Here is a 17,042-nt window from a genome sequence, read left to right as displayed (position 1 = left end):
TTCCCCTTGGCAACCAGAGTTGCAGGACTTTGGGGTGGGCAGCTTCTAGCGTGGCCCGAGGAGGGGAGGTGGGGAGAGGGACACGAGCCTGTCTCACGCCCGCTCTGTTCTGTGCTGCCCGCAGCTGTGCACCGAGCAGGAGGCCCTGAGGGACGAGTGCTACTGCCAGGTGGTGAAGCAGCTCACAGACCGCGCCAGCAGCGAGCAGTGCGTGCCCCCCCCCCCCCCCCCCGTCCCTGTCCCCGTTCCCGTTCCTGTCCCCGTCCCTGTCCCTCCAGGAGCACAGCCCCCTCCTGCTGCCAGTCCTGCCCCCCGCCCCCCTCCCCCCCAGTAGACAAAGCGTGCGGGTCTGGAATTGCGCGGTCTGAGACCTGCTCTCGGCGCCTCCATGCCCTCCCTGTGAACGGTAGCAATCATGTGTGAGTCCAGGCGTGGTGGCAGGTGCCCGAAACTCAGTTCAAGCTGGTTTAAGCAAGAGCGCCCAGCTGCCCGGAAGGAGTTCGGGCCTGGCTAGCTCCGGGCGTCGCCGGGAAGCAGGCTTGTCCTGGCGGCTTCCTGGGGTGATGTCGTCCCCAGCACCACCCCTCCGTTTGCACGGTGGCCGCTCTGGAAAGGCATGGCCCGCTCAGCAACCCCAGAGGAAGCAGCTCGGACCGCTCTCTGCAGCAAAGCCCAGCCAGTCTCACTGGCCTGACAGTCACACACGTTTATCCCCAACCGAACACGGCGGCTGGGGGTGTAGAGCTGCGACGGGCTCTGCCTGGTCACATTCCTGTCCCTAAAGCCGTCACCGCACGGGGGGGGGGGCGGGGGGGGGGGGGGGGACTGGGCTCTAACCTGGCCAGACCTGGCTCTCCGGCCTGGCCCAGCACGCGCCCAGTGAGGGTGGGGAGGGCCAGGGAAGCTCCCCAGGCACTAAGGCCCCGCAGACGAAACCCTCCCGCAGGGAGCAGCACACGGCGAGTGCCCAAGCGTGTGCTGCTCTCATTGCCACTGGCTCTCTGTCCTGTCCCTGTCTCCCCGCTTCCCCCTCCCTCCCAACTTCCTGGGAATTTTAGAGCCATTCAGCTCATGCTCCTGTCCCTGCCCACCAGGCCTCCCCTGCCACTGCCTTCCCACAGCCCCCCCAACCCCCCACCCCGGCTCCCCCTCATGGACCTTTGCCCGGAAGCCTCTCGGAGAGCCTCCCCAGGGAAAGTGTTCCCTGGTGCATGCCCGGGCCTCGGGCCCTTCCCTCCCTGCCTCCAAGCAGAACTTCCTCCTGCCTGGCGCTGGGGCCACCACCCCGCCCTCCCAGGCAGGAAGCACACCCCGACCAGAGCTGCCTGGGAACGGGGCCCCCCAGCCCCGCCCGGAGACTCGGGCCTGGCAGACCTGCCGTGGCCCTTGACGTGGTCCTATGCACGTGCCCCACAGGGACAGCTGCCTGCGGGGCTGGAGGCTGCTGTACATCCTGACCGCCTATCACAGCTGCTCTGAGGTCCTCCGGCCACCCCTCGTCCGCTTCCTCCAGGACGTGAGCCAGAGCCCAGGCCTGCCCTTCCAGGGTGAGGGGCACAGTGAGGGGGCCCAGGGCCGAGGGTCTGTCAGGGCCCCGGCCAGGCAGCCAGCAAGAGGGGGATCCAGAGAGCCGGGCCCTGCATGGTGCCGGCCATGCTCGCTGACTCCTCCCTCCCGGGGCTGTGGAGGCGCTGGCTGTCTGGTCAGGGGAGGGAGGCCTGTCAGAGGGGATGCGATGGGCTTCCCAGAGGAGGAGTGGCTCTGGGGGTGTTCTCTGCCCTGAGTGGCAGGAGCCAAGCCTGGAGGTGGGCAGAGTGGCATGGGGGAGGGGAGAGGGGTGCAAGGCCTGGCTGCTGGGCAGGCTCTGCTCCTTGGGTCTTTGGGAACCAACAGGGTCTTGAGCGGGTCCAGGCAGGGGTGGTCCCAAAGCTGGGGCAGGGGCTTGGCCTTCCCCCTTGGAGCGTAGAGGAAAGGGGTCACTCTTTAACCTCATTTCCAGCCTTGTTTCCATAGCAACTCCCTGGTCCCCCTAAGAAAGAGCCAGGGCCCTGCGGTCACCACAGCAGCAGTGAAACATGGGGGACCTCCCTCCCCGCCTCCGAGTCCTCCTCGGCTTTGCTTGGCGCATGCTCCCGGGCCTGAGGTGGAGGCCCAGCTCCAGGGCTCCGAGCGGTTCCTGGGCTCGCCCTCCCCCGCAGGGAGCGGCACTGCCTAGTCAGAGACACAGAAGCAGGCCCTCCTGCCGGGCAGGGCAAGCTGCATCCCCATAGTCACACAGCCTCTCAGGGACAAGCCCCCGCCAGCAGCTCAAGGTGACAGCTGTTTCCAGGGCTCATAGGGTAGCCAAGGGGACTGTGGACTTAACAAAAAGCCTGAGCCTACGGGGTGTGGGTTTGAATGAGGCACTTGCACTCCAGCCTTTGACTTTGGGCAAATCACTGCCCCGCTCTGGACTGAGAGTAAAAGCTCGTCCCGCCAGCTGTGCAGAGAACCCCGTGGGCTGGCGGCTGGCGGCCAGAGGAGCCTGCCTCTCACTGCCGACCTGGGCAAGGCCTTGGCTCTGTCTCTGCAGGAATCGCCAAGGCCTGTGAGCAGAACCTGCAGAAAACCCTGCGCTGCGGCGGCCGCCTGGAGCTGCCCAGCAGCATGGAGCTCCGGGCCCTGTTGGTGAGCGCGGGGGTGGGGTCAGGGCGAGCACAGAGGCCTGCTGAGCTCAGAGGCCTTCCGGCCCGGCACAGGGACTCCCGTGGCGGGGCCGACGGCCGGCCCAGATCCCACCACCCAGCCTGCCCTGTCTCCTCACCCTCCTGTCCAGGCGGGCCGCAGCTCCAAGAGGCAGCTCTTCTTCCTCCCGGGGGGCCTCGAACGCCATCTCAAAATCAAAACGTGCACCGTGAGTGAGGGGCGTTTCCAGCAAGCAGCCCCTGGGGGTAGGGGGGCAAGGGTGCCCCAGTCTCCGGAGTGGCCCCCAAGGGTGCTGAGCCCCTCCAGGCTCTCTCACATAGTCCACAAGGCAGGACACTCCTCCGAAGAGCAGGCTGAGCCTAGGGAGGTGGAGCCTCCAGCTCAGATCACACTGCCTGGGCCTCTCAGACCAGCTGTCTCCCTGCCTGTGCGGCGGTTCTGGGGCCCAGCTGCCTCGGTGCAGGGCCGGGCAGTCTGGAGGACAGAGGTGGGCACGGCGGGCGGCCTCACTCGTCTCCCCTTCCCCCACCCCTCCCCGCAGGTGGCCCTGGACGTGGTGAAGGAGATCTGTGCGGAGATGGCCTTGACCCGCCCCGAGGCCTTCGATGAATACGTCATCTTCCTCGTCACCAACCGAGGTGAGCTGCCAGAGGACCCAGCACGCTGGGCTCACGCCCTACGTGGCCTCCTCCTTCAGGACAGATGCCACTTTCTCCCAGAAGCCGCTCCACACGGCTTCCCTCTCTCTCCCTCTTCCTCCCTCTCTTTTCTTCTTTTAAGGATCCATTCTGTGCACCGAGCACCCCAGCCCTTGGTCTGTCCCTCTCTGCTCCGCTGTGTGTTCGTTTGTCTCACCTGTCAGGCTGGAGGAGGGGCCCCTGTCCCCTCCGCTGCCCCTCGGGGCCGCCCAGGGACCCTGCCTGCAAGGAGCCCATCCTAGGAAGGTTTCCCTTAACAGGCCCCAGCTCCTGGAACCCACACAGGCGAGCTCTCCCGCCACGCATGCCTTACCATAGCCATCGAGGCCCTCCCCGGGTCTCAGGCCCTCCTCCCGTGGCCCCACCCTGCCCTCTGCTGTTCATCCACGGAGACGCCAGCTGGCCTGCTGCACCCTCTCCTCCCAGCTCTCCCGCTGCCACCTCATCCCTGACCACGTGTCTGTCCTCAGCCCGTGCCCGGAGTCCAGCCAAGGCCTGGCAGGAGGGGAAGGCAGTGACAGGCAGTCATGTGACTGACACAGACTACGCCCCAGGCGTAGTGGAAAAGGGAGGTGGTGGAATTAAATTCAAACATTGAATTCCACCACCTCCTTCAGTCCTCACAACAGCCCTGTACGTGGAGCCATTACCACCCCCATTTACAGACAGGGAAACCGAGGCCCACGAGGGTGTAGTAGTCTCTTGTTGCTGCTGTAACAAATCACCACATACCGGGGGCTTATGTTTTTATGGCTCTGCAGGTCCTGAAGCCAGTCCTGGGGCTGGTTCCGCTGGAGCCTCTAGGGGAGACACTCTCTTCTTGTCTTTCCCAGCTTGCTGAGACCACCCACATCCCGTGGCTCCTGCCCTTCCTCCATTGCAGCAAGGCAGCATCTCTCTCTCCCTCTCCCTCCCTCTCTTTTCTTCTTTTAAGGATCCTTGAGATTACATTCGGTCTATTTGGATGACCTAACAGTGTTTCCCAAACTTTTGACATATGTGTACCCCAACGCTGAGTACCCCTCGTACTCATGAGAACGTAGAATTAGGCGCGGCTAAGCACGGTGCAGTGCATGTCCCCACCAAACTCTTCCCGTACGCCTGGGGGTACACGTACCACACTTTGGGAAACACTGACCTAGGATAATGTCTCCATCCCAAGATCTTTAACTTAATCACATTTGCAAAGTCCCTTTTGCCATGAAGATAACATACTCTCAGGTTCCAGGGTCAGGACATGGGTGTCTTTGAGAAGGGGCCAGCCTGCCTTGGAGGCCAAAGGACTTGCCTCAGGTCACATATTTGGGCTTTGAACCCAGGTTATCTGGGCTCAAGAGTCTGGACTTTATCATCGCGACACGGCCCTCTCCGTGGTAAAACTGTGGGCGGTGTGGGACGGGAGGAGGTGTCTGCAGGAAATAGAGAAGCCTGCCTTCAGCCTCGCCACGGCTCTGGCCCTCTGGGGGTCCGGCTGCGTCCTCCGCATCCCCACTCAGGAGCCCAGCAGCGCCCTCTGAAGGGGTTCTGCCTATAGGCACCATTGTGCCTCTCCTTGTCTCCACCTCCTCCGGAAACGGACTGGGCTGTGTCTGAGCGCGACCCCGATCACTCTCCCAGACCCAGGGCCATAGAGAGGCATTCCCGTCAGCAGCCATCAGCATCCCACAAGCAGGGCGCCCTGGCCCAGAGCATGTCCCAGCGAGGGGCTTGCCCAGGTGATGCTCGCCTGGGTGGCAGGTTGGGGGGTATGCCCGTGCCCCCAGCTGCCTCTGGCTCTCCGCAGGCCAGCACGTGTGCCCACTCAGCCGCTGCACCTACATCCTGGACGTGGCCTCGGAGATGGAGCAGGTGGACAGCAGCTATATGCTCTGGTTCCGGCGTGTGCTCTGGGATCAGCCACTTAAGTTTGAGAATGAGCTATACGTGACCATGCACTATAACCAGGTCAGCACGTGTGGGCCACTCATGTTCTGGAACCTTCTTGGCTCCCTTAGGACTGTGAGGCCGTTCGTGTGAGGCCTTCATGATTCGGGTGATCCCCCTGACGTTTCTAGCCCTGGTGCCCTGCTCTCTGCATGGCTTCCTCGGAGCAGTCAGTGACGTGACCCTCACTACCTAATATCAGTGATGAGAGACTCATTGATTGGCTGCCTCTTGCACACCCCCTACTGGGGATCAAGGCTGCAAACAGGGCATGTACCCTGAACGGGAATCGAACCCTGACTCCTCGTTTATAGGTCAATGCTCAACCACTGAGCCACACTGGCCGGGCATGTCTCTGCTTTTCTAAGTCCTCCCCAGCAAGGCTGCCCCGAACAGCACTCTTCCCCTTCTCCCCTCTGCAGAGAGCATGGCCTGTCCCTCTCGGAGCCTAGGAGGACTGGCTGCCAGTGTTGCTTTTACCTTTGTGTTGCTCCCTGTGGAATCCGGTCCCCTAAGTCAGGGTCCTGGGCTTTGTAGACCTGGCTCTCCCTCTGCTAACATTTGTGGAAGTGCTTGGACAGAGAGTGCGTTTTTTTTGTGTGGAACTGGTGCCAAATTCTCCCCAATTCCAAGTACAAAATAAGGTTACTTGGCTTTTATGGCCACATGGTGTGACTGTTGCCAACTGCCCCACGCAGTCCAGTCCGGTGCTGGTCTAGGCGTGGCCTATAGGCCAGCAGCGTTCCTTGGGAACTTGTTAAAATGCAGATCCTTAAGTCTAGCCCTAGAACTAGTGAATCAGAGTCCGGGGGTACAGCCCAGGAATCTGTTTTTAGTGACTCAGGCATGTTCCGTTTTCAGTAACCCCAGCCCAGCAGACACCCACACACTGCAGTCCCACCTCACTGGGGGACTCCATGCCCCACGTGCCTGAACGCCCTGCACCCCTGCTGCCCTGCAGGTCCTGCCCGACTACCTGAAGGGCCTCTTCAGCAGCATGCCAGCAGGCCAGCCCCGCGAGCAACAGCTGCAGCAGGTGTCCAAGCTGGCGTCCCTGCAGCACCGGGCCAAGGACCACTTCTACCTGCCCAGCATGTGAGCACCTGCCCACCCGCCAGCCCCCCACGTTCTCTGAGGTGGACAGCCCAGGCCCTGTGCGCCCGCTCACACCAGCAGATTCTCTGGGAAGGGGCTGACCTGGCAATGGGCTAACATCCTCCAACTCGCCCTAAGAGCGGGGCCCTCCTCCTCCCACAACAGGTTGCTTCCAGCTGGTATTAATAGCTCAGAGTAAGTTTAATGATAAAAAGCTTTCAGGACATACAGCCATCATCCGGGGAATACACGTGCCATGCAGAAATGGCCACCAGGGTGTTGCACCCAGCAAGGCCTTCCTGGGGGCTGTGTCCTCACGGGGGTGACAAATCAGTCCTTCTCAGACTTGGACTCAGGAATAGGGCCCCAAAGAGCTTTTGTTTATGCAGGCTGTATCTACTAATATATATTTACCATAGTCAAAATTAAAACTAAGGAACAATTTAAGATATTGATTAATTAACTTAAAAACAAGGATAATAATATATTACATCTCTCTATATAAAGGCCTAAGCAACTGTTCAACAGTTCAACTGGTGCTATGACGTGCACTGACCACCAGGGGGCAGATGCTCAACACAGGCATGGAAACATGGAATAGACTGGTGAATCTCAGCGGGGAGGGGAGAGGGGCACGCGGCCTTCAACTGCATGTCAGCACCAGCAGCAGACACAAGCGCTCAGCCCCCACCAGACCCATGCCACTGTGTTTTCCGCTCCTGCATTGAGCGTCTGTCCCTGGTGGTCAGTGCATGTCATGGCTACCAGCTGGCCGGTCGTCGCTTAGGCTTTTATATAAAGATAATATAAATTAACAGTACGTGTTAATATAAACATAAAAATGTATTTTCAAAAAAGTTTTAGTTAGAAGAGTGGCACTGTTTTTACATTTTGTAAATCTATTTTATTTATTTTAGAACAAGGGGCAGGAGAGAGAAACAGTGATCTAGGAGATAAACATCTATGGGTTGCCTCCCAAAACATGCCCTGCCTGGGAATCAAACCCACTACCTTTTGGCGGACGGGATGCTGCTTGAGCCCACTAAGCCACAGGGGCTGGGGCTGGGGATTTCCTCACCGCGTGGCTGAACAGGAGACACTGCATCCTCAGCCTGCGCTGGTCTCACTGCCGTGTAGCCTCCGGCAGACGCCCCTGTACTTGTTAGAGAGCGAGAGGGGAAAGCCCAAGCAATGGCTCAGTGTTAACATGGAAGTGTCCTTGACCCTCCCCGCCCCCCAGAGCCTCAGCCCCACTTTGAAAACCCCTGTGTGAATAACGGTAAGGTAATGTATCTACAGTGCATGTCCTGGTGCCATAATTCAGCAAGGGCTCAATTCGTAAAGCTCTTTTATGTTACGGTTTTAGGCAAAAAACAGGGAAACACATAAAAGTATACTGTAATCTAATCCTGGGTAGAAAGAATCATTAAGTTCTGACTTTCTGCAAAGCACTCTGTATCCACTTTATTTTCCCTTTATACAGATGAGGAAACTGAGGCCCAGAGAGGTCACATGGCTGACTGAAGCCTAGCGGTGCGTGGGGGGGTGGGGGAGAGACAAGAATACAACCCTGGGAGGCCAGGTCCAGACGCCAGGCCTGTACCCCAGCCCTGCAAAGAAGGGGTCTCCTGGGGAAAGGGATGCCCGTGATTTTCTCCCAGCTTTTCCCCAGCCTGCATCTCAGGGTCCTGGGATGGCTGGAACTGCGGTTGGTATTTTCCCAGGCGCCGCCCTGAGGAAGCCAGCCTGTTGGAGAGGGGGCTGGAGTGGAGAGGGGGGTCTTGCCGCTTTCCCCTACCCCAAACTCTGCCTCTGGTGGCGGCTCTGCGGCTCTGCTATTTCCACACCTGCCGCCACCTTGTGCTTACCCCTCTGGCCTGGGGCCTCCTTGGGGGCAAGCACTACAAAGTATGAACCCACCTTGGATTCGAGTCTCAGCCCCCACTCAGGCTCACTGGTGGTTGTGTGGCCCTGGGCTAGTCAGTGAGCTTTTCAGAGCCTCAGTTCCCTCCTCTTCAAACAGGAAGTCTAGTGGTGCTGCCAGCAGTTACTGAGCACCTGCTGTGTGCCAGGGCGCTGTGAGCACTTCATACCCCCCAAGCCCTCCGCACTCCCAGCGGTCAGTCTGCGGGGAGGAGCAGGGAGCACATCGCTCTGCGTAAGCCTGCAGGGAGGATGGCAGGAGACAGGTGCTCAGGACGCCTTCCCTCCCATGCAGACGGGAGGTCCAGCAGTACATCCCGGCTCAGCTCTACCACTCCACGGCCGGCTCCACCTGGCTCAGCCTGGTCAGTCAGCACCGGCAGCAGACACAAGCGCTCAGCCCCCACCAGGCCCGCGCCCAGTTTCTGGGTGAGAGTCCGGGGCTGGGGGAGCTGGTCCCCGGGCCTTTGCTGGGGAGGGGTTTGGAGGGTGGAGACGAAGGCACCTTGTTCTTTGCACAAAGGCATTTCAGTGTGAGTCCAGCTGAGCTGCCTGCAGAGAACACCTTTCTTTTCTTTCTTTTCTTTCTTTTCTTTCTTTCTTTCTCTCTCTCTCTTTCTTTCTTTCCTTCCTTCCTTCCTTCTTTCCTTCCTCCCTTCCTTCCTTCCTTCCTTTTCTTTCCTTCCTTTCTTTCTTTCTTTCTTTCTTTCTTTCTTTCTTTCTTTCTTTCTTTCTTTTTTAAATATATTTTATTGAGTTTTTACAGAGAGGAAGAGAGAGGGATAGAGAGTTAGAAACATCGATCAACTGCCTCCTGCACTCCCCCTACTGGGGATGTGCCGCGACCAAGGTACATGCCCTTGACCGGAATCGAACCTGGGACCTTCAGTCCGCAGGCCGATGCTCTATCCACTGAGCCAAACCAGTTTCTGCTAGAGAACACCTTTCTAAGGCTTTCACCAAGGCACCACCTAGACTCTGGTGGCTCTTGGCAGAGAGAGCAGGTGCCAGGGCTAGGAGCCGCAAGCAGTGGGAGGGCAGGACGGTGCGCAGCAGGAGGCTCAGAGGGAGCACCTGTCTGGCCGCAGTGGGGAGGATGAGGGCGGTGGGCAACATGTAGTTGAAGGCCGTGTGCCACCGATGAGCCCCTCATTCTGACCGTCTCTCTCCTGCCCCAGGCCTCCTCAGCGCCTCACCCATGTTTGGCTCCTCGTTCTTCTTCATCCAGAGCTGCAGCAACCTTGCTGTGCCGGCCCCCAGCATCCTTGCCGTCAACCAGAATGGCCTCAACTTCCTCAGCACTGAGACCCACGTGAGTGGCCTCAGCCTGCGCCCTGCCCTCCCCTCTCCGCGGAGCCCACCCCTCTCCTCGGACCCACCCTCAGAGGGACTGAGCCAGCCCCACCACTTACCCCTGTGAGACCGGGGGCAGTCCCGCACCTCACTAAGCCCCATTTCCTCGTCTGGAACACAGAGATGATAGAACCCACCCAGGAAGCTGTGACAGTAAAACCCGCTAAACATTCAAACTGTGTCTTAGTCAGCGTAGGCTGCCACAGCCTGGGGCTTCGGCAATAGAAATGGACTGAAATCGTCTCTCCGTTTTGGAGGCTGGACGTCCAAGACCCAGGTGCCGGCAGGGCTGGTTTCCTGAGGCCCCTCCCCTCTCCGGGGTCCGCATGTGGCCTATTCTCTGCATGTGTGTTCCTGTGTCTGTTGTCCAAATCTCCTCATTGCATGAGGACACTGTCAGATTGAGTTAGGGCCCCTCTAATGGCCGCAATTTAACTTAATCACCTCTTTAAAGGCCCAATCTCCAAATACAGCCATATTCTGAGGTATAGAGTGTTAGGGCTTCAGCTTATGGATTTGGGGGGGACACGATAAGTACATAACAAATAGGACACGCTGCCCCTTTTTTAGTTCCTCCAGAAGTGGACCTCCACACGAGGACAGGGCAGGTGGTTTATTGGGAGGTGATCTGGGATGCAGGGGGAGTGAAGAAGTGAGATCGGGAAGGGAGAGCCTCACTTTGTGGGAAGTGTAGGTTAGCAAGCAGATTGCCGCCGTGCAAGTGGCACGAGTCAGCGGGCTCTCTGGGAGGCGGCATGGAACACACCCCACAGAGATGCCCTCTGGCCTGGGGCCAAGGGAGCCAGGGCGCCTGCCCCCCACGTCCCATCTGTCATTAATGGAGGCATGCACGCTCACGTGCTCTGAGTGCCCCTGGAGCTGGAAAGAAGCTCCTCAGGAGTGCAGGTGTTAAGAAGCAGGCTTGATGTTAAGGTCAGGGCACCCCAGCATCTACACACCCCTGGATCCCGAGCACTTGGAAGAGGGCCTGGCACACTGCAGAGGTGGGCATTAGCATTGTGAACCAGGTTACAGGTGAGGTCCAGAGAGGTAAAGCAATGACTTGCTGCAGGTCACACAGCAAGTCCCTGGCGAGCTGGAACTCGACCGGGGTGTCCTGTCTCCTGTTGGTCAGGTCTGCGGGGGAGGGATAAAGGTGGATGAGACTGTCCCACCCATAGGCCTGTCTGCCCCTGCCCCAAGGAGCTGATGGTGAAGTTCCCCCTGAAGGAGATCCAGTCGACATGGACCCAGCGGCCCACAGCCAGCTCCAGCTACCCCTACGTGGAGATCGTGCTGGGGGACGTGGCAGCCCAGCGCACCATGCAGCTGCAGCTGGAGCAGGTGGGCCCTCGCCCAGCACCCAGACCTTGTCACCCACCCTCACTCCCTATTTCACTCACCAGGCTCCAAGGGGACCCACCCCTGTCCCCTCCTCTCGTGTTCTGGCCAGGCCACAGGGAACATCCAGCCCAGTGCAGGGACAGAACTACCCCAGCACTGCACAGACTGCAGCCTTTACAGCGGTCTCCCCGCGAGGTCTTGGTGATGAGATTGGGAAAGAGCCAGGTTGTTTGCAGAATCGTGAGGAGTTTGTGGGGAACCGGGAGGCAGCTAGGACAGGAGAGGTCTGGGAGGTCTGTGAGGGCCACGCTGAGAGGGGGCTTTCCTCTGGGGGCTCTAGAAGGTCAGTGAAAGGCCCTGACACAGAAGCTGGGCTTCGAAGGTGGATGTGGGGACTGGGATTAAGGAGGGATAGTGGGGTCCCCATGTGAGATACAGGGACACAGGCCCACCTGCCTGTTCCTTATCTGCAGCCACTGTGGCTGTTCCTTGAAAGACCTCTGGGCTCCTGTCCAAGTATCCCAGCCCCTGGGGGTGGGGGCTGGGGCGCAAAACCAGAGTTTTCACCCAATTGAAAGAGGATTGAGGCTCACAGATGGGACAGAATGGGGGTTGGGACCCACACATCTGCCTCTGCCAGCCTGCCACATCCCTCCTCAAGATCTGGGCCCAGGACAATGCCATCCGGGCCCACCTGGAAGGAGCTGACTTCCCAGGGCAGGAGAGAGGGTCTCCCACTGCCCAGAGCAGAGCCCCTTTGGCTCTTTGTGGCCCTTGAACAGCCTGCAACTCAGGACGAGGCTCCCCAGTTTGCTTCCTACTGAACCCCAATTTTGTTTCTGCTGAGGTCACCCCAATTCTGGCCTTACCCTCTGGCCAGTCTGCTTCCCAGAACCCTCTTCTCTCAGCTCCTGCCAGTGGACTCCTTCCTTATACCTGCCAACTACCCACTCTTTCTTGGGCTCCTTTCCTGGTGCCTCCTCCCGGACTGCCTCTGAATGTTGCTGAGTTTGGGCCTCCCCGTACCCTCTGAGCATTGAGGCTCCCCAAACCATTTGTTGTGAGAGTCCCCATATTCTTGTCTCCTGCATGACCCACTCAGCATCTCCCTTGGGGATCAGCAGGTCTCTCTACTTTCCCTCCCAACCCTCCCAGGCACTGAAGCCCCCAACCTAGGAGCCCTTTCCCTCCCTGCCCCCTCCTCTCATTTTCTCCATGACCCTCTGCTCTCGCCCCTCGCCCCAGCTATCCTGGCCTCTCCCTGCTCCCTAATGACAAGACTGCCCTCCCCTCTTGCCCAGACCCTTGTACTCACCGTCCCTCTCCCTAGAATGCTTGCCCCCTTCGCCTGTTAACCACAGGGCTCCCTCCTTCCCTTTATTATAGTTTCAGTACAAACCTCACCTCCTCCTACAAGGCTTCCTGACCCTCCTTCCTGATACTCATCTCTTTCTGTTTCGGTAGCCCACACTATGGCTGGCAAACCGTTTAGTTATTTGTTTATGTGTTCTTGTCCCCCCCACTGGACTGTCAGACAAAGGGCAGTGTGTCTTGCACTATGTCCACACACAGTGCCAGCACAGCAGATGCGCAGCTGTGGCTGGATGAACTAGTAGAGATCTTTTTGGCTTGTCCACTTCTGCCTCTTGCACGGGGACACATTCATTCAACACATAACCACTGAGCATCCCTAGGTCGCAGGCTCTGCCCTGGCTGCAGGGACACTGAAGTGACTGAAACCCCTCAGCACTGACTCTCGCAGAGCCCACGTCTCATGGGGGAAACAGATATAAAAGAATTTCCCCAATAAAGCATGGTGATCAGTGCTGAGGGTGTCCTTGGGCTCTCTGGGAAGGCATCAGGGAAAGCTTCCAGGAGGCAGTGACGTCTGAGTGCAGCATGATTCAGCCAACAGACCCAGGCCCCTCTCCTGTCCACCCGACAGACTGTGTGAGGGAATCAGGCTCCCCTGCTTCTCACTGAGCCTGTTTCCACCCCGGTCAGGGGCAGTGATCCCAGTGGGCCTGCGCCCTGCGGCAGGCAGGTGGGAGAACTGGCTGGGAGGAGACCCCATTGTGCACTCACTCAATCAAATTAGCTGAGGTGCCCCAGGATGGGACTGGCACAGCCAACCTCTGCAAAAGGCAGTTCAGAGTGTTGGCCTCCTCCCGCCTGGGTTCAAGTCTCCGCCCCCCACCAGCTGTTAGGTCTGGGCCTGTTCCTCACCTGTGGAATGGGATCTCAGAGTGTGTGCCTCAGAGGGACCCTGGGGACTAGTAGGGGTAGGACACAGGACCATGCCTGCCACTCAGTCAGTATTGCCCTCATTGTTTCTACCCTCTTTCCGGAGCAGCTTCTGCTGGCCCTCAGGGCATTCCAACCGCCTGTGGTGGAGAACCATACTCACAGGGGCTTTTCCACAGCTCCCCGCCTCCCGTCCCCCTCCGTCCCCAATGGGAGCCCTGAGGCTGAGACACAGCTTATTCTGGGCTGTGAGTGCCAGGTGGCAATGCAGTTAGAAACTTGCCATTTATTGGCTGGACTAATATTTTTTAAAATCTAAAGAATGTACACATGGAATCTTCACCACAGCTCCATGAGGCAGACCCTGGTAAATGGAGATCCTACATGAGGCACTGAGGCTCAGAGAGGTGAAGCAACTGGCCCTAGGCCACCCGTTCACTTGCGATGAAGCTGGCAGATGCCCTTGGTCTCCTGCTTGCTTACCCCTTCCAGCCTACAGCCCAGCATCCCCCCTCCAGCTTATCGTGCTCCTCCAGGGCCTGGGGGAGCTGGGGAGACTGCCTCCCATCCACTTACCCCCGGCCGAGAGCTGGGGAAGTGCTGGATGGCCGCGACTCTGGTCTCTCCCACAGGGCCTGGAACTGTGTCGAGTGGTGGCTGTGCACGTGGAGAACCTGCTCAGTGCCCGGGAGAAGCAGCTCACACTGCCCCCCAGTGAGATCACGCTGCTCTGACCTGGCCTCCAGCCCTGCAACTGCACTCTGCAGGAGGCTTGCTCTGTGGCCCGGGGGAGCTACCGGGCTTGCTGAGCTAATGACCTCCACACGGACCAGAACCTGAGGGGAGACCAAAATGGAGGAGGAGGAATGACCCAAGTCCCCGGGGAACCCAAGACCTATCCAGAGTTGGGATGGAGTCAAGACATGCAATCTTGACCCAGAACGCAGGAGGAACCCCCAAAGGCTGCCCACGGGCCTCCTGCCAAGTACACTGCAGGCCCTGGCCCTGACTCCCACCCCTGGCAGGGAAGCCCCAAACCAGTGGCCTGGATGAACTGGACTTTGCCTTTAGTTTGATGGGTCTGATGTTCTGCTCCAAAGTCCAGATATGCTCCACTTCTCAACCTCTCACGTGTCCTCCTTGAGCCCCCGTACTGGCGTGCAACTTGGATTCATGACCCTTGGTTATTTCAATACAAATAAAAGGTGCACCTGGCAGCTAGTCCTCCATGGCTGCCGAGTGGCTGGAAAACAAATCTGAGGGAGGAAGCAGGAGCTGGAGGCCTAGCTGTGCCCCTGACTCACTGCCTATGAACAGAACTTCCAGCAGAGATCTATCTCTTCCTCTCCCTGTAGACCTCTGTGTCTCACTCCTTGGGTAACCCCAACCCCCATCATTGGATGGGCCACATAAGGTTCAAGAGAGTAGAGTGGAGAAAGAAATTCCATGTTAGGGGCTGGGGAGGGAGAAGTCTGAGAGCTTCCCAAGGAATAGGATTTTGTTATTGGGTTTTGAAGGCTGAGTAGGAGTTTGTTAGGACTAGATGGAGCAGAGGGGAGTAAATGTTCCAGAGAAAATGGTCTTTGTTCCCTACTATATTCCCCAGAGCCTATGACAATGCCTAACACAAATTAGACACTTTAAAAATACTGGTTGCCGAAACAGGTTTGGCTCAGTGGATAGAGCGTCAGCCTGGGGACTGACGGGTCCCAGGTTCGATTCCAGTCAAGGGCATGTATCTTGGTTGCGGGCACATCCCCAGTAGGGGGTGTGCAAGATGCAGCTGATCAATGATTCTCTTTCATCAATGTTTGTAGCTCTCTATCACTCTTCCTTCCTCTCTGTAAAAAGTCAATAAAATATATTTTAAAAAATAAATAAAAAATACTGGTCACATGAATAAAATAATAAATGAATATTACAGGAAAGTGCTGGTGCTTTGGGCAACCTGGGGGTGGGGGGAGCAGCAGACTTGGGAGAGGAAGTCTGAATAGGTATGTGGGGGCATAATTGGCTGAAGCCACGGGATCAGAGGAAGGATTTATGCATTACCTATTAAGCACTATTGTGTACTATGCAAATGCCAGGCACCGTAAGTTGCTCATAGTTAAACTATAGAGCAAGACAAGACCTGCAAATGGGCATTAGCTGGTGAGGAGGGGAGGAAACAGCATGCAGAAACCCTGAAGTGGAAATTCCTAGGGGTGGACATTCCTAGTGGCAGGACTTGAGACTGGAGGCTCACAGGGTGGTTCGGGTAAGGCTTTGCAGACCATGTGGGATTTCATCCCCAAAGCCATGAGGAGCCTTCCAAGTTTTTTCAACGTAGGTGTGGCAGTCTGCTCAGATTGTATTCTGAAAAGGTCATTCTGATCACAAAGCAGAGTGCAGGGAGGAGGCGGCTGCAATGTCAGCGGGGAGACGCTGTGGTGTGGCAGTGGTGGTGTGGATAATGGCGGTGGCAGTGGCGGTGTGGATAATGGCGGTGGCAGTGGCGGTGTGGATAATGGCGGTGGCAGTGGCGGTGTGGATAATGGCGGTGGCAGTGGCGGTGTGGATAATGGCGGTGGCAGTGGCGGTGTGGATAATGGCGGTGGCAGTGGCGGTGTGGATAATGGCGGTGGCAGTGGCGGTGTGGATAATGGCGGTGGCAGTGGCGGTGTGGATAATGGCGGTGGCAGTGGCGGTGTGGATAATGGCGGTGGCAGTGGCGGTGTGGATAATGGCGGTGGCAGTGGCGGTGTGGATAATGGCGGTGGCAGTGGCGGTGTGGATAATGGCGGTGGCAGTGGCGGTGTGGATAATGGCGGTGGCAGTGGCGGTGTGGATAATGGCGGTGGCAGTGGCGGTGTGGATAATGGCGGTGGCAGTGGCGGTGTGGATAATGGCGGTGGCAGTGGCGGTGTGGATAATGGCGGTGGCAGTGGCGGTGTGGATAATGGCGGTGGCAGTGGCGGTGTGGATAATGGCGGTGGCAGTGGTGGTGTGGATAATGGCGGTGGCAGTGGTGGTGTGGATAATGGCGGTGGCAGTGGTGGTGTGGATAATGGCGGTGGCAGTGGTGGTGTGGATAATGGCGGTGGCAGTGGTGGTGTGGATAATGGCGGTGGCAGTGGTGGTGTGGATAATGGCGGTGGCAGTGGTGGTGTGGATAATGGCGGTGGCAGTGGTGGTGTGGATAATGGCGGTGGCAGTGGTGGTGTGGATAATGGCGGTGGCAGTGGTGGTGTGGATAATGGCGGTGGCAGTGGTGGTGTGGATAATGGCGGTGGCAGTGGTGGTGTGGATAATGGCGGTGGCAGTGGTGGTGTGGATAATGGCGGTGGCAGTGGTGGTGTGGATAATGGCGGTGGCAGTGGTGGTGTGGATAATGGCGGTGGCAGTGGTGGTGTGGATAATGGCGGTCGTGTAGAAGTTAAACTGGGAGAGATTTAGGTCCAATGGGGAGGACTGAGGGATCAATCAGGCCATCCAGGGATGCCCCTCTTTCGCCAATGCCTTAGGTTGGTTTCCTTCAGAAGCAGCCCCGAGATAAAGAGCCCCACAAAGAGCTAGCCCTGCTGCAGGTCTACCAGGTGTGAGCTGAGAGGCTTTTGGGCTTCAGAATACGAGTAGGTCAGATGATTGCCACTGGGAAGTGGCTCCTCCAGGTTGAGCCATCCCAGCTGATGCACATGAGCTCAGAGTAGCCGCCTGGCTGCACCCTGACCAGACTGCAAATCTGTGAGCTGGATAACTGACTGAGGTCTGTTTTGGGTGCTTTGTTACAGAGCACTG

General features: G+C 58.2%; 2 protein-coding genes across 2 annotated transcripts in view; one reads left to right on the top strand and one right to left on the bottom strand.

The window, feature by feature from the left end:
• The window catches only part of MYO15A (myosin XVA), a gene marked incomplete at its 5' end in the record, with an annotated part of 52,418 nt that extends 37,268 nt beyond the window's left edge, over positions 1-15,150 (top strand). Inside the window, 11 exons of the mRNA XM_084862367.1 lie at positions 125-207; positions 1,417-1,547; positions 2,573-2,667; positions 2,816-2,893; positions 3,227-3,323; positions 5,167-5,327; positions 6,268-6,401; positions 8,620-8,753; positions 9,503-9,636; positions 10,881-11,021; positions 13,898-15,150. Of these exons, the coding sequence (XP_084718493.1) occupies positions 125-207; positions 1,417-1,547; positions 2,573-2,667; positions 2,816-2,893; positions 3,227-3,323; positions 5,167-5,327; positions 6,268-6,401; positions 8,620-8,753; positions 9,503-9,636; positions 10,881-11,021; positions 13,898-13,999 (1,290 nt within the window). The 3' untranslated portion in view covers positions 14,000-15,150. The remainder of the gene's footprint in view (positions 1-124; positions 208-1,416; positions 1,548-2,572; positions 2,668-2,815; positions 2,894-3,226; positions 3,324-5,166; positions 5,328-6,267; positions 6,402-8,619; positions 8,754-9,502; positions 9,637-10,880; positions 11,022-13,897) is intronic.
• Positions 1-17,042, bottom strand: part of SHMT1 (serine hydroxymethyltransferase 1) — a 1,020,383-nt gene that overhangs the window by 851,926 nt on the left and 151,415 nt on the right. The window lies entirely within an intron of this gene.

The sequence above is a fragment of the Pipistrellus hanaki genome, assembly GCF_964339955.1.
Source record: "Pipistrellus hanaki genome assembly, chromosome: 16".
Lineage (NCBI taxonomy): Eukaryota > Metazoa > Chordata > Mammalia > Chiroptera > Vespertilionidae > Pipistrellus > Pipistrellus hanaki.
Note: the sequence above shows the minus strand (reverse complement) of the source record. Positions and strands in the feature narration are given on the sequence as shown.